Here is a 16,839-nt window from a genome sequence, read left to right as displayed (position 1 = left end):
ATGAATGTTTGTATTGGATTTTAGGTATGGGGATATTTATGGTTATTTATCAGGGATATTGGTGTATGATATATGGTGTCCATATGTTCCTTTAAAGATTGTGTAAAAATAATATAAAAATTATAAATGTGTGATAAATTTCTGTATGAAGATTACATCTGTAATAAAATTCTAACATTAAAAAATGATGATACTTGATTATATATATGTTAAAATCGCTATATTTCAATATTGCTAATTGTGTCCTAATGGGGTGATATTATACATACATTCAGAGACTCACTTCTGGCCTTCTCTGGCACCTCTGACTCCTAGCCTGAACATAGACCGCGCACCCTTGATCGTGGTGGGCACACCCCTGAACTTTTTCTCAAGGAGATCCTGTGAGGCCCACCTAAGACCAGGTGGCCCGGGTAACCAAGGGCTCAACCCAAGGGAACCCCGGGTTGCTAGTAGTGAAGCTCCAGCTAGCCTCTGTTTCCTCTTGTGCTCCGCCTCCTGGTGGCAGGCGCTCTCTGTGTCCGACCAGGGAGACTACCAATCCTGCACTAGGCCAAGGATCCACCTCCCGGCGCAACAAGAACATTCATAATAAAACATGAAACATTAAGGACACAATATTTATATGTGACATGCAGTAATCATGTACTTGTGAGGTTTGCAAAATAGTATATACTGTATACATGTACACTAGGGGCATGCAGCTCTCAAAATTTTGTTCTTTTTATTTTTTCTGTGGGGATTCCAGGTTTAGTGTGGTTTAATGTTTTTTGATTTAGCTCCTTTACTGAATCGAAATAAACATTTAAAAAAATCTTGTAAACATTAACAAAAATGAAACAGGGCATCCCCTGGGCCCTCTGACCCTCCTGCCGTAACCCCAAGAAAGGTGCTAGGGCAAGAAATCACCCTGGCCCCCATTTACCCCATTCATGGGTGTCCTGATCAGTAAAAGGGACAGAATGAATGCCTACTCGCTTCCTGCCCCTCAGTTACTTCTTACAAATGGCGCTGGCCAGCCCTGAGACTGGCATCATAATAATGTCAAAATGGCACTGGTTTCAGGGCTGGCCAGCGCCATTTTGTTGTACTCCTGTCTTTTTATATGGCCGTACAACCAATTAGCGCTATTTTGAAGTCACTACGGTGCCGGTCTCTGGGCTGGACAGCGCCATTTGAAAGGGACAACTGAGAGTCAAGAGGTGAGTAAGCATGCCTCCTGCCCTTTTTACTGACCAGGATCTCCATAGCTGGGGTAAGTGGGGGCTGGGTTGGTTCCCAGCTCCCTGACACCTTTATGGGAAGTGTTTCGGGAAGTTTGAGGGTCAGAGAAGTTCTGGGCTCCAGAAATGTTTATTTGAGGGGGGTTGAAGGAATCCCAGGCCTTGGGTCCTGGACCCCAGCACCTTTTTCTGGAGGGGGTTTGGAGGATCCAGGGACTTCCCAGAGCCCCAGCAACATTTTTGGAGTGAGGGTCAGAATATTCCTGGGCCCTGGCAACGTTTTGGGGGGGCAGCCCTAGGGAGGTCCCAGGAAGGCCCCAGGGAAGCCTCATGAAAGCCTCGAGGAGGCTTGTTTTTTTTCCTCAACATTTTTTTCCAAAACAAAATAAGAAAAAAAAATGTTTTTGTTTTATTTTGAAAATATAAAGAAATGAAATAGGAAATATAGTTGACATTTCCTATTATGTTTCAAATGATCGTGCATTCATAGTGTACATGCTACTTACACACATATCCTGATTTTACACATGGAAACCTTTTGAAAATTAACTGCCAAATAATTTATACCGGAAGTATGCTGGTAGTAGGCAGAAATACAGAGCATGCACACAGGGAGGACACTGAACTTCTCAAACCCTGCGTTCTGAGAGGCCTTCTTGTTACGAGCAGGAAGCAGAGAATGAAAGTAAGATACCTGTACAATGTAGTCACTTACTCTGCTTTCTCAGTCTCCACTTTTGACTCTTCTTCCTTCTTCCTGGCAATTTCTACTACCTAAAACACAAGAAAGTGACCTCTTTTTATAACACTGATAAAAAAAACCTCACTTAATATTAAAAAACAGTTAATATAGATATAGCCAGTGCTTCTAACTACATATAGGAAGATTAGATGAGAATTGCAATCTTTATGTATTGTCGTATCGTTATTCTGCGTTACAAGGTACCTCTCTTTCGTGACATATTAGACACTTGGAAGATGATATTCAGCACCACTTAGCCAGGGAATTATGTGGATAAGTGGTGCTGTTTGAATATTTGGCTGCATTCAGTGGCCACTACTTAGACAGATAACTATCCAGCTAAATAGTTAACCATCCAAGTGGTGGGTGGGATGGGGCATTTTGGGGCATGGTTATGTATCCAGCTAACTTAGCTGCATAAGTTAGACCTGCAATTGAGCAGGTCTCAAGTTAACCAGACAGACTTATCTGGCTAACTTTTAGATAGCTGAGTATATTCAGTGGCACAGCCATACCACTGAATATCCTGCAAAAATTAATATCTGAGTATCTATCTCATAAGGGACAATTTTCAAACTGCATTAGGATAAAGGCCGCACATACTTTTTATCCATTGACTTGGCACCAATGCTTAAAGCAAACTGTGCATATACTTTTGCTTTGAAACTTGCTGCGGATACAAAGTATACATGGTTGCTTGCAGCTGCTTTTTCTGAGAGTAGAATTTACCTAAAATAGCAGCCTTAATAGAAAGATAAGCTTCAACTCTAAAAGGGATTGTGTGGCTGACATATATTCCCATCCATGGAGAAAACCTATTACAGGTAAGCAATTTAGCTTTCTCTTTGGACAAGCAGGATAATATCAGCCATACAACTGGGCACTCCCAAGTTGAGGTTTGCATGTGTGTCAGGGTCGCAGTTCCCTGAGCTTACCTTGTGTTGGAGCTGTAGAATGCAGCCCTGGGACAATTAATAAAGTATGGACTGTAGCAACTGATCCAGACAATAAATAAATCTGTAGGGTGCTGTATGAGTGTGCTATAGCTGGCAGTAAAATGAATGAGAGACTTTGACGTTTGTCACCCAGGACTTTGACTTTTGTTGCTGGGAAATCTATGCTTTTACAGAGCACTAGCAGTTTGAAAGGGTTAACTCATCAAGGAAAAACAAGGGTTAACTCATCAAGGAAAAACAAGCCAGCCTGAATCAAAAGTTGCAGGGACTGGCTGAAGGGATCACCTGCTAGTGGAACTAATGAGGAATCAGTATATTCAAGGAAAATGCATCAGTAAATGTGCAGCCTATCAGAGGGGATATACAAGAAAAAAAATATCAACTTCTTCACAGGAGCCTTCCTGGTTCTTTTTTTGGAGTGAGCCATTAGTCTTGAGAGAAAAGGAAACAAGAAGGAGGGAAGAGTGTGTTCAGTAATGTTTCTGCCCAGCTTCCTCAGACAGCAAAGTCAACCAAAGCCTGCTGCTGACTAGAAGGGGAGAGAGTGACATCAGGATCTTGAAAAAGCCAAGAGACAGAAGTATATGTTTTGATATAAGTACAGCAGCTACGTGATCCAGATCAGCAGAAGGAGGAGAGTGTGAAAAGCAGATACAAACTCTACCTTTCCACTGGAATTCCCCCAGTCAGAAGCTCTACTACTGAGAGATAAAGGCAAGCAAATTTGAACTGCGTGAAGGGGCATTTTTTTTCCTTGTGCTTTTATGGCTTCAGCAGCCCATCTAAAGAGAAATTAGCCACCCCGTTTGAGGTACAGTGGACTACACCCCTATTCACCTGGAAAGCCTCAGACTGATAGGCAAGGGACATAGTACCCTTCTGTGTGGGGAAAGTAACAGACTTGGGGCATTTCCTTGAAGTAAAAACTGCTTTTCTGTGCACCCTCCGACTTAATATCATGCCGATATTAAGTCGGAGGTCCCGAAGGGTAAAAAAAGTAAAACAAAAATTTGAAGTCGGCCGGCGGCTGTCGGGTCGAAAACCGGACGCTCAATTTTGCCGGCGTCCGGTTTCCGAGTCTGTAGCTGTCAGCAGGCTCGACAACCGACGCCGTCAAAATTGAGCGTCGGCTGTCAAACCCGCTGACAGCCGCTGCTCCTTTTGCCCGTTTCTACCGCCGGACCTAATTTAAATACTGCATCGCGCGCACAGGCGGGTGGCCTGTGTGCGCGCCGGGAGAGCGGGCGTTCGCTCGCTCTCCCGCGGACTTTACTGAATCAGCCTGAAAATTGGAAGCACCTGTCATCAGAATTTCTTGAAACTGGGGTTGATGAAAGAATTGACCTTTTGAAAGATGTTCCTTATTTAACCACTATGTCAGAGATGTGATGAGATCATTGGATATTCTCATTTTGACTCACAATGGTTGTAGATGTTAGTTTCATTGAAGTATTAGTGCCCACTGAGCATGTGAAGACATGTGAAATGGGTTACATGGACTGTTGTTGGCATCTGATCTACCATCCTCCTGAATACTTGGCAGAGATATGTCTTTGGTTCCTGTTCTATAGGATTTGTTTATTCCACATAAATTCAAGGAATTCATTATTCAGAGCAGAGTCCATTCTTCAAAATACATAATTATTCATACATTAAAAGAACACAATTAAAACCCAAAAAACATGCCATACATATTCATAATTACAAAATACCTCATGTGAGGGAGTCTATAAGAAACTCCCTCAGACTACCTTAAGGGACCGGGTACAGCTGTCTGGCCCAATCCTCCTGAATATCCAGACCCACAGGGAATCCTGGTAAAGGGAAGAGTGCTTCACCAGAGTATAAGAACTCAGGATATGAGGACTCGGAAAGCAGACAGAGACCAATTGTACGCCAAGACTTGTTACGTTTAAAACTGTGTATTACCTAAACTTAAGGTGAGCTGCACTGATTGTTTTGATTTTGTTTTTTCCACTATATAAAAAACGGCACCTAAGGAACAGCCAGAATCTGCCACTTTATTTCTCTGGCTGTTTCCAAGCCGGTATGGCCCAAGTTATCACATATGGTGTTAGCAGTGGGATCTCTTGCCTATGCAGGAAGCACAGGCAAGAGCCCACAGCCACAGCATCAGAAGGAAAAAAAACCTGTAGAATTTTTTTCTTTTTTTCTGGGGCCTTCCAGTTTTACTAACCCAGCCTTTGCAAACAGGCCAAGGGGGCAAGTTCTGTTTGTGTAGTCAGGGGTTAAGTAATGAGTAAGGCCAGCAGGTTTTTTTATCCCCCTCTTTCCCAGGAGAGATATGTAGTTTGGAGGCAGCATGGTAAGAAGGAAAGATGGAAAGATGGAGCAGGAAAGATGGAAAGATGGAGCAGGTGACCAAGGTCTTTGCTACAGGGAAGCAACAATTACAGAGCATCCTACAAATGCAAATTGATCAGAAGGCATTGTGAGAGCAGATCATGCAGCAGCATATAGTGATAACCTAGATAGCACAAGTGGTGCAAACTGCTGTAACCAGTCCATTTCTTGTGTCACTGACAAAATGATCCCAGGAGAAGTTCCTAATGGCATCCTGAAAAATTTTGAACACACAGCTTGAATGGCAAGCTGGCAAGAGGACAGATGGGGAATCTACTCAGTGGGAGTAGTCAAGATGCCTTCTAAACCACCAATGTAGAAGGTCACATACCAGAAAGTCAAGGCCGCCATTCTAGATAGCGTGGGACTCGCTTCAGAAGCCTATGAAAGCAATTTCAATGAGGAGTTCTATAAACTCAGTCTTCTCAAAAGATTAAAACCTCTGCTATACCCTGTTGCTTTCAGAACTGTTTTACAAGCCCTTATACTTTCAGGACTAGACTACTGCAACTCGTTATAGATAAGCCTGGGTTCTTGTGGCCTGGTTTGGCCTCTGTTCGAAACAGGATACTGGGCTTGATGGACCCTTGGTCTGACCCAGCATGGCATTTTCTTATGTTCTTATGTTCTTAAGCCTTCCAGATACATCGATTCACCCGCTACAATTCAAAATGCTTGCAGCTCGTGTTCTCACAAATATCAAAACCAGAGAACACATTACCCCAGTTCTCCTTGATCTCCGTTGGCTCCCAATCCGACAACATATTCACTATAAAATATTAACATTAATTTTCAACTTAATCCATAACCCTGCTGCCATCTGGCTATGCACATCCTTATGCTTATACCAACCTCTGTACCAGCTACAGTCAGCTGATAAAAACAGTTAAAACAGTAGAGATGGGAATCGTGTCCTCGATCGTCTTAACGATCGATTTCGGCTGGGAGGGGGAGGGAATCGTATTGTTGCCGTTTGGGTGTGTAAAGTATCGTGAAAATCGTTAAAATCGTGAGCCGGCACACTAAAACCCCCTAAAACCCACCCCCGACCCTTTAAATTAAATCCCCCACCCTCCCGAACCCCCCCCAAATGCCTTAAATTACCTGGGGGTCCAGCGGCACACTAAAACACAGCACACTAAAACCCCCTAAAACCCACCCCGACCCTTTAAATTAAATCCCCCACCCTCCCGAACCCCCCTCCAAATGCCTTAAATTACCTGGGGGTCCGTAGCGGCGGTCCGTAGCTTAAATTACCTCCGTAGCCTTAAATTACCTCCGTAGCGGCGGTCCGTAGCTAAATCGGGGGAAGGGGGAGAGCAGGAAAACCGGCATACTGAATCGTGTAGTCTTCAGCCGGCGCCATTTTGCAAAATGGCCGCCGCAAAATGGCGGCGGCCATAGACCAAAACGATTCGACGCAGGAGGTCGTTCCGGACCCCCGCTGGACTTTTGGCAAGTCTTGTGGGGGTCAGAAGGCCCCCCCAAGCTGGCCAAAAGTTCCTGGGGGTCCAGCGGGGGTCAGAGAGCGATTTCCTGCCGCAAATCGTTTTCCGTACGGAAAATGGCGCCGGCAGGAGATCGACTGCAGGAGGTCGTTCAGCGGGGGACTCCCCGCTGGTCGTTCAGCGGGGGGTAATTTAAGCTACGGACCGCCGCTACGGACCCCCAGGTAATTTAAGGCATTTGGGGGGGGGGATCGGGAGGGTGGGGGATTTAATTTAAAGGATCGGGGGTGGGTTTTAGGGGGTTTTAGTGTGACGATAAATCGTGGGAATTGGTATTGTATCATGGCCCTAACGATTTTTGACGATTTAAAATATATCGGACGATATTTTAAATCGTCAAAAAACGATTTACATCCCTATAAAACAGCCAGGCTTGACCTAACAAGAAAATGAGCTTTTTCAATAGCAGGACCATCTCTCTGGAACTCTATCCCAGTATCTCTAAGAGTACTGACTAACCCCAAAGAATTTAGAAAAAAAACTAAAAATCTATTTATGGTCCATTGCGTTCAATACATCATGCATCAACTAACTGTTTTCTGCTTATGTTATGTATTTTAATGTATACCCAGTCTTATGTTTTAAAGTAACCTTTATTTTAAGTATTCATTATCTTGGTGTTTTTTTAAATTTTGTTTGTTTACTTTATGTAAACTGTTTAGATCTTAGTCTGTATAAGCGGTATACAAAAGATTTTAAATAAATAAATAATAAACTGTGAGTATAGAGAGAGTACATTGTCTGAAAGTAAAGACAGTCTACTTCTGTATATATGACTGAAGCTGAATAATGTTTATGTTTTTAGAAAGGCTGGAGTCAGACTGAATTTCTGCCTCCAGGCCTGTGGGAATCACCACTCATTCCCACATATGGTGTCATGCATGGAATTTTTCTAAAGCTTTGCACAGGGAAAAAAAACAGCCTACAAGAAAGTGTCTGAAACAAAGTACAGAAGTCAGGGATGCACAGAACACTGTTATTTGTGTGAAAGGGTGTGGCTCAGAAGCTGCACTAAAGAAAAACCCCCCAAAGTTTAAAGTTTCAGATAGAGAAGAAACTGTGTGTGGGCAACTGGGCATGGTTACATGGATAGTCAGAAAGTGGTAGGTTTATACCAACTAACAGGAGAAGTCTGGCTGGAGGCAGATAGGGAATTAAAAGTAATTTAGTTATTGCTGGTTATACAGACTTTTTTTTAACCTTTTTTTTTTTTTTGCCATGAGAAAAAAGAAAAGAGGAAGGAACACTGGCACAGCAGGGCTTAAACTGCCAGAGTGGGCTGTGAGTGTGATGAATGCAAACCAGGTGGGACCCTCTTCCAGCAAGCAAGCAAGCCACTCTGCAAGGAAGGTGTACGGTCATGAGAAACCTGGAATGGAGTTGCCAGGCTACTGCAACACCAGAGTACAGCATTCTGAGAGCATGACTGAAGGAAGCTGGTAAGCCCTGATCCGGAATCTCCAGGAGGGAGATAGAAGGTTACAAGAAAGCCTTGCAAGGAGTCAGAGGACCTGGGCTGAGCAAAACCAGGCCCAGGAAATACACCAGGCCATAGCCAACTTCTGTTTGGAAGTGGCCTTGTCAAAAAGTGGTGATGCAGAGTGCCCAAGAGGGGGCACTATAGAATGACCAGCGGGCTGCAACACCAATTGGCCAGAGAATAGCTCTACAGGTGGTCCTGACGAAGACCCTGCAGGGTGCCCAAACACTATTGGGAATTCAGGGACTGCTCCTGTGAGAAGCTCAGAGAAGGGGGCTGTGAAGTACCCTGAGAGAGGGATCACAGAGAGCCCTAGGGAGAGCAACACAGACTGACCAGGAGGAGGCAATGTTGAGAAATTGAAAGTTGGCACTACAGGAGGTCCCAAAGAAGACCCTGTAGGGTGCCCAAACACTACCAGGAGTCCAGAGCCAACTCCTGTGAGAAGCCCAGAGGGGGAGGGCATGGAAAGGCAAGCGAGAGATGCCATGAAGAGCCCAGAAGGTGGCACTGTGGAGACCCCAGTGAGTGAGGCTGCAGAGGAGTCAGCGATCATTGTCTGCGAGTGGCCAGAGTGTACAGAGGTGGAAAATGCGGAGAGCCCAGAGGGAGGCCTGCAGAGTTTACAGAAGAGGAAACCATGAAGAACCCAGAGGGATGCACTGTGGAGAACCTCAAGGAAGAGACCAAGGAGAGCCTAGAGGATGGCGCTGTAGAGACTCTAGCTACTGAGGTTACAAAGGAGCCAAGGAGGGGCTCTACATCATTGATACCAGAATCCAGAAATTGGGCGCAGCTGGTTATTGAGGAACCAGGACTGGTGGTTCCCCAGTCATTCCATATAGTTCCATCGGGTTGGAATTCCAACCTGGAGACAGCAGAGGACTTAATTGAAGGACTTGGGATGTGCACTGCATAAATGGCACACTGGGAGGTAGTCATGACACTGTCGAGGATAACCCTAAGAAATGGGGGGGGGGGGGGGGGGTGCGCGGGCTATGAGGTCTCTATGCCAATCAAAGCTGGTGGAAACCATAGGAAAGGGACTGTGAGGTCTTGGATTCTCCTTGATGGGATCCAGGAGGGAGTAGAGACGCTTGGCCCAATGGGTCCAAGCTGAGGGGAGGGGTATGTGAGGCAGTGCCCCTAGTGTTCCCCTATTTACCTGTGCAGGACCAGCTTAAATCCACTAAGAAGAGTATGCTCTATAGGCAAGTTCCTGAGGGACAGGTGGGATTCAGAGTATGTAATCAGACTGGGGAATAAAAGCTGGGATCCAGGTGGGGATAACCAGTCTAGGTCCAGGTCTCCGGGAGGAAGGCATCTCCTATACGTAACACTGTCCAAACACTGAGCTGAGACGAAGCAGCACAATTGTGAGTAGAGAGTACACTGCCTGAAGGTAAAGACAGTCTGCTGTGTAGATGATTGAAGCTGTGAATAAAGTTCATGTTTTAAGAAACTCTGGTGTCAGACTGAATTTCTGCCTCCAGGCCTGTGAAAATCACCATTCGTTCCCACAAGGAGTTATATGGACACTTTGTGATACATACGTAATTAATTATTTTTCTGTAACATGTTGTATTCGCTGCAGTACTCGTAACTGAATTTTGTGTAGGCCATTAAACGAACCATCACAGTAATCATGGTGGCTAGATTGATCGCAATGGGCGTAGCATCTTCAACATGAAAAATGCAACTTTGGCAATATCTTTAATATGTGCCTTAAAAAACAGTTGAGAATCCCAAATCACCCCTAAATTACATGCCTAAAAGAGATATGGCAGCAGAAAACCCTTATGTGTTAAACTCTTTAAATCTTCTTTTGGGGGATGTTTTCCAATCCATGGCAAAGACGTTTTCTGCACACTGAATGACAATTACTGAGTAACCAAGTATTTAAAGTTTCTAAACAATGATGTAAAAACAGTAGAGAAAAACTGCCATGTTTATCACAGGAGATAAAAAATGTGGATGCCATCAGCATATATAAAGTACATGACACCAAGAGAATGCGAGACTTGTCCAATAGGATACAAATAAATATTAGGGATGTGAATCGTATTTTGGACGATTGAAAATATCGTATGATATTTTCAAAATCGTCAGAAATCAGGGGCTCCCCGAAACTGATAGGAAAACCCCACGATATTGTTCGTGGGGTTCTCTTATCGTTTTGGGAGAGGGCGGGAAAAACGGCACACAAAAATAATCCCTAAACCCACCCCGACCCTTTGAAACTAATCCCTTAGCTTCCCCCACCCTCCCTACCCCCCCAAAAACTTTTCACAGGTACCTGGTGGTCCAGTGGGGGTCCTGGGAGCGATCTCCCGCTTTCGGGCCGTCGGCTGCCACTAATCAAAATGGCACCGATGGCCCTTTGTCCTTACCATGTTACAGGGTATCCGTGCCATTGGCCGGCCCCTATCACAAGGAGGGAGCACTGGATGGCCGGCGCTATCTTTAAAAATGGCGCGGGCCATCCAGTGCACCAGATCCTGCATCATAGGAGTAGATGGGATTGAGCCTGCACTCCTGAGTGTTTAAGACCAGAGGATCTTGCTGTGGAGCCACAGGGACTCTGGTTCAGCCAGACACCTGAAGAAATTATGAAGCTAAAATAGCACTAGAGAGGCCTGTCTCTGGAGGCTCTTTATTGGACCAGTATTAGGTATGGCCCAAATCAAGGGCTGAATATAATAAGCCCTTACCTGACATATCTTTGCTGGCCCAATAGTCCTCATAGAGTTTTCTCTATGTTCCTGTTGTTGCCTGGCCTATTTTCCTGTATGTTTCTAGTTCCTGCTGCATCCTGTCTCCTGCTCTGTTCCTGGTCCTCGGCGCCAATTCTGGGATTTCAGCTCTGTTCCTGGGTCCTGTTCCAATTTTTGTTTCCAGCCTCTGCCTGGTAAGTCCTGATGGCCACCTGCACACAAGTGCTCAACCTGCAAAGTGACTGCTTCAGGCAGAAGATATTGGCTCTAGACCACCCAGCCTTCTAAGGTATGCCACTGCCCAGGTGCAGAACTTTCTCTCCGTCCTCAGCAGAGCAGGCCATGATAGTTTGGACCAACCCAAACAGAGGCATGGCTAAAATGAAGATGCTTCTTGTAGACCCCAAATACCTGAAGAACCTTATGGAGGCAGTACAAGCAATGCAGGCACAGCTTCATGCCCTACTATTGAAGGTTGCCCTCAGGAGAGAGACAAATAAGAGTGATACTTAATAATGTAAGGAGAGATGAATAAACCACTCCTATTTGTTTGTTTCCTACCGTGGTTTATTCATCTCTCCTTACAAGGTCTCTAGGTTGGCTAGAGTTCTAGCCAAACCAATTCATTCTTGATGTGGGCCACTAGATCCTACTGGAAGTGAGCATACAGGGCCAGTTCATTCCATTTCAGATCATTTGCTAACTGGTCAAACTATATGGCATATTCATTTATGCTCCACTGGCCCTGATGGAGCCCCAAAACCTTGCTTTCTGCCAACTGAATCATGGAAAGCCTGGGAAAGGGCAACCATAAATGGGTCTATTTGTGTCAGGATGGGCTCTTTTTCATTGTAGAAATAGTGTCAGGGCCTTTTTTGTGAGCAGGCTAATCATAAAACCTACCTTGAGCGGTTCCGATGGATACGAGTGTGGGTATAGGGAAAGCCATAACATTTATTAGTGCAGGAACACCTGCAACTTACTCCTATTTCCACCATCTTTTCAGGAAGTGGCAGTCGAGGTTCCAGAAGTGATGGGTCTGGCGGGGCTGCTTAACTTTACTTGGGCTATGACCCTAGATGGAGTTCAAATAAATGTAAGGTCCGGGATTGTCCTGGATGACCAGAACAGCGGGAATTGTGAGCCCACGCCAGGACTTGTTTCTGCAAGTGCGGCGGGACCAGAGTTTTCCCGGGAGGGATGGTTGTGGTGGCAGACAGAAGGATGCGTGACGGCTTGATGATGAACTGCGGTTCATCAGAATTCTCCGTAGACTCAAATACACGTGATAGGGCGTCGGCCTTGATATTCTTCCCGGCAGGTCTGTAACGGAGAATAATATTAAATCGGGTGAAGAATAGGGCCCAACGTGCCTGCCGTGGGTTGAATCGTTGTGCCCAATGTAGGTACTCTAGGTTTTTATGGTCTATGTAGACCGTAAACTGGTGTTGTGCCCCCTCTAGCCAAGGGCGCCACTCTTCTAGGGCTACCTTTTATAGCTAAGAGCTCCTTTTCGCCTATGGCATAGTTCCGCTCTGCCAGAGAGAACTGGCGGAAGAGGAAGGCACATGGGTGTAGCTTATGACTTTCAGAAGTCTGACTCAGAACGGCCCCCACGCCTTCTGAGGACGTGTCCACTTCGATGACAAACGGCCGCTGCGGATCCAGATGCTGAAGGCACGGTTGTCGCAGGAATGCCTCCTTGAGGCGACAAAAGGCGACCTCCGCTCCCGGAGGCCAATTCATGGGGTCCACATCTTTCTGGGTCAGGGCTGTCATCGGGGCAATGATGGACGCATAATGCGGTATGAATGATCAGTAATAATTGGCGAAACCCAAGAACCGTTGGAGTGCCTGTAATCCAGACGGCTGCGGCCATTCCCGAATGGCTTTCAGCTTTTGTGGGTCCATACGGAATCCCTCACTTGAGACGATGTACCCCAGGAAGGGAAGAGACTCCTGTTCAAAAAGGCACTTTTCAAGTTTCGCATATGGTCTATGCTCTCGGAGGCCTTGCAATACCTGGACGACGTGCTGATGGTGAGTGGTCAGGGAGTCCGAGAATATCAAAATGTCGTCCAGGTACACGACCACGCACTTATACAAAAGATCGCGGAGTATTTCGTTCATGGTGTTCTGGAACACCGCTGGAGCATTACAGAGCCCGAACGGCATCACCAAATACTCATAGTGGCCGTCTCGGGTATTGAAGGCCGTCTTCCATTCATCACCCTCCTTGATGTGGATCAGGCTGTAGGCCCCTCGGAGATCCAACTTGGAGAAGATCCTCGCACCTTGCAGCCGATCGAAGAGCTCAGAGATTTTATTTATTTATTTATAACTTTTTTTATACCGAAGTTCAGGTAACAGAATTACTTATCACTCTGGTTTACATTATAACAAGTAGAAAACAATGACAACATATGTCTTACAATGAACAAGGGAGTGAACAACTTGGATAATATAACATAACATAACTAGGAACAGTAGCAGTATGCACTATTAGAGCGAAACTAGCGCATGGGGAGGGAGGTTTGCTAATGGGGGGGGGAGGGGGAAGGAAGGTTGTTCGTGGAGGGGGGGAGGAGGGAGACATTTCTTATTGTTGAGTAAAAACATGAGCATAGGTTCTGGACGTCAACAGTATGAAAACAGTCTATGGGAGCTGTGGAAGACTAAGTAAGTTAAGGGAATGCTTGACCGAATAGCCATGTTTTGAGTCTTTTTTTGAATGTGTTGGGGCAATGTATCAGCCTTAGCTCCGAAGGAAGCAGATTCCACTGTTTGGGACCTGCTGTGGATAGAGCTCTTTTACTTAAAGATGTTTTCATGGGAGGTGCATGTAGAGTTCCTCTTTGTGCTGATCTTAGCGGTCGGGAAAAGGTGTGAAGCTGAAGAGGGATTCTGAGGTCCAGTGGAGTGTTGTTGAATATGGCTTTGTGGGTGATTGATAGAAGTTTAAACAGGATTCGAGATTTGACTGGGAGCCAGTGGAGTTTCTTTAGAATTGGTGTTATATGATCTCTTTTGTTGGATTTAGTGAGACACCTTGCTGTAGCATTCTGTAACAGTTGAAGAGGCTTTAGGGTGTAGATGAGGGGCAAAGGGTAATGGTCCTTGACCGTTATGGCATTCAGGCCCTGGTAGTCAATGCAAGGGCGAAGGCTTCCATCCTTCTTCCCGACGAAGAAGAACCCAGGCCCTACTGGGGACGTTGACTTTCGAATGAAGCCCCTCTCCAGATTCTCTCTGATATACTCTGTCATGGCCTGTGTCTCTGCAGGCGAGAGGGCATAGGTGCATCCCCGAGGAGGCTCCGTGCCAGGGAGGAGGATGATGATGGCGCAATCGAACGATCGATGAGATGGAAGTATCTCGGCCTTTTGTTTTGAAAAAACATCCGCGTTTGAGGCATAGGAGGCCGGCAGGCCTGGAAGACTGGTGGAGGCAATTGAACATGAGACTGGGATCACTGTTTGGAGGCAATTGCCGTGACAATTTGGCCCCCAGCGAGATAGCTGCAGGTTCTTCCAGTTGAACTGGGGAGCATGCTCCTGGAGCCAGGGAAGGCCCAGGCCGACCGGAGGTATGGAATACTCCAAAACATAGAACGGCATCTGCTCTTGATGAAGGACCCCAGCCCTCAACTGTACGGGAACCGTGGTATGTGTCACACGTTCCGGAAGAGGTTTCCCTTGGATTGATGAGATGACCAAAGGAACTGGAAGACGAACTTGTGGGATCTTTAAGTGTTCCACCAGGCTCTTCCTAATGAAATTGCCACTGGCGCCAGAGTCCACCAGGGCTAACGTATGGAACTCCCCGTCCGCAGAGGTTAACGCGACAAATAACTTTATGGACCCACCCATGCTGGACTTGCACACTGGGGTGAGGTTACAGTACTCCTTGATAAAAGGGTATCTGAATGCATTTTGGGAACACTTAACTTTTCTCAAAGTTGATTCTACTACAACAGAGATTGGGAAACCTAATTGTATCACAGAGCACCTAGAGAGGGCTGTATTTAAGATCCAACTTCCTTGAAACAGAAAGAATGGATAAAGGTGTTTGCCACATTCTGGCTTAAAGCTCCTAAAGCAGCCTGTACCCTGGGACAACCACTACCTGCCTTGGTACATGAATGTACTTGAGGTAGTCCATGACCAGTTTTTCCATTAGGAGAACCAGGTAGTCAACTAGGACACTAACATTTCTGGGGGTGGCAAAAAACAGGTGCCACCTACCCACTTTTAATACACAGCACCACATGAGAGAAAGTAATGGATGCTGGATAAATGTGGGTGATGGAGACAGAGAGGTAGCGGATGGATGGGGGAGTTAGGGAAAGAGGGTCCTGGGCAGGTAAGGGTGGGATGCAGAAAGAGAGATGATTCTGGACAGGTGGAGAAAGAAGATCCTGTATACTGCAAAAAAGGAAGCAAAGAGATTAGAGTGATGCTGCCATGCTGAGTAGGGAGTAAAGGGAAGAAAGAGAAGTATGCTGTGTGGGGAAAAGAGAAGAGATATGCTGGACAGGGGGACAGAGAAAAGGGATGATAAGCATTGTGGACAGGGTGCAAAGGGAGAAGAATGTAGATTTTGGCAGAGAGTGAGAGGTGGATGCTGAGTAGGTGAGAAAGGGGAAGTTGTGACTAAGCTCTTGCAATAGGCAGGAGTATGGGGGGAAGGGGGCATGAAAGGTTCACCTAGGGAGTCTAATACTCTTGCACTGGCCTGAGTAAGTCTAAGATATCTTCTCTGTTCTAATCTTCTTGTAATTTGAAAAGGGATTTCACTAGCCATCTTCTGCACAAAGGTGAGATAGAATATATCCTCAGAAGGAGATGCATTACTAAGCTACTGAGGGGAGGGATCAGATGGAAGACCTGTGGATTGTTCATCCTCTGAACAAAAACAGAGGCACTAGAGAATTCTGAGCCTTCTTGGGAATCACGTCATGTCATGTGCTGCCCTTCTCTCCTCTCTGGGCATGCTCACAGCTGGGGCTAGCCGTTACTGCCGCATACCTCCGGTTTCCCAAGGCTCCCCATGGCGGTCGGGCTGCTGCTGCAATCCATGCCGACTCCAGGCCTTCCTAGGCATGCACGCGCCACCAGTTTCTCCTTTGAAGACTCAATGTCGGGAACCTCAGGGGCGTCCCCGACTGATGACATCACCAGGTCGGGGTTCTTAAGCACCGCCTTCACCCCTTGCTAGCTGACTTGGCAATGAGTTCCTTCACTACTGGTGCTTGCTCCTGTATCCTGGGACCCGTGGTTCCTGTTCCGGAATGTACCTGCGACTCTGGACTCTGGCTCGGGTACCCGCTCCACGGGGTCCTGCTCGTGCTCCAGTTGGAGACCTTGTCTCCAGGCTTCCCCCGCTTCTCGGGCTAGCCCTGCGCCTTACAGAGGTCCTGCCTGTGGCCTCCCTGTTCCTCAGAGTTGCCTTCCAGAACTGCCTTACTCTTGAGACTCGACCCTGCGCTTCCTCGCTCCTCGGGGCAGTGCCTACGCCAGTGACTGTACTCCGCGCTTCCCTCTCCTCGGTGCAGTGTCTATGTTCTATACCAGTGACTGTGTCCGTGCTTCCCTGCTCCTCAGGGCAGTGCCTACGGTCTACACCAGTGACTATACTTGGCACCTCCTCGCTTCTCGGGGTAGTGTCTCCGTTTCTCTATCAGAGGTTCCATCATGCGCAGCCCCGCTCCTCGGGTTGCTTATGTCATTACTTCGGAGATTCGACTTGGGCTTCCCCGCTCCACGAGACGGCCTATGTCATCACACCAGAGTCTCCTTCGCTATGCAGCTCCACTCCTCGGGACTGTCTCTGCAGCATACCTCCTGAACTTC

At 46.5% G+C, this 16,839-nt stretch overlaps 1 protein-coding gene across 1 annotated transcript in view; it reads right to left on the bottom strand.

The window, feature by feature from the left end:
• RYR3 (ryanodine receptor 3) overlaps positions 1-16,839 on the bottom strand; it is a 1,291,138-nt gene that overhangs the window by 179,849 nt on the left and 1,094,450 nt on the right. Inside the window, 1 exon segment of the mRNA XM_029600192.1 lies at positions 1,939-1,997. Within this exon segment, the coding sequence (XP_029456052.1) occupies positions 1,939-1,997 (59 nt within the window).

This window comes from Rhinatrema bivittatum, chromosome 4 (genome assembly GCF_901001135.1).
Source record: "Rhinatrema bivittatum chromosome 4, aRhiBiv1.1, whole genome shotgun sequence".
NCBI lineage: Eukaryota > Metazoa > Chordata > Amphibia > Gymnophiona > Rhinatrematidae > Rhinatrema > Rhinatrema bivittatum.
This window is presented reverse-complemented; position numbering and strand designations above follow the sequence as displayed.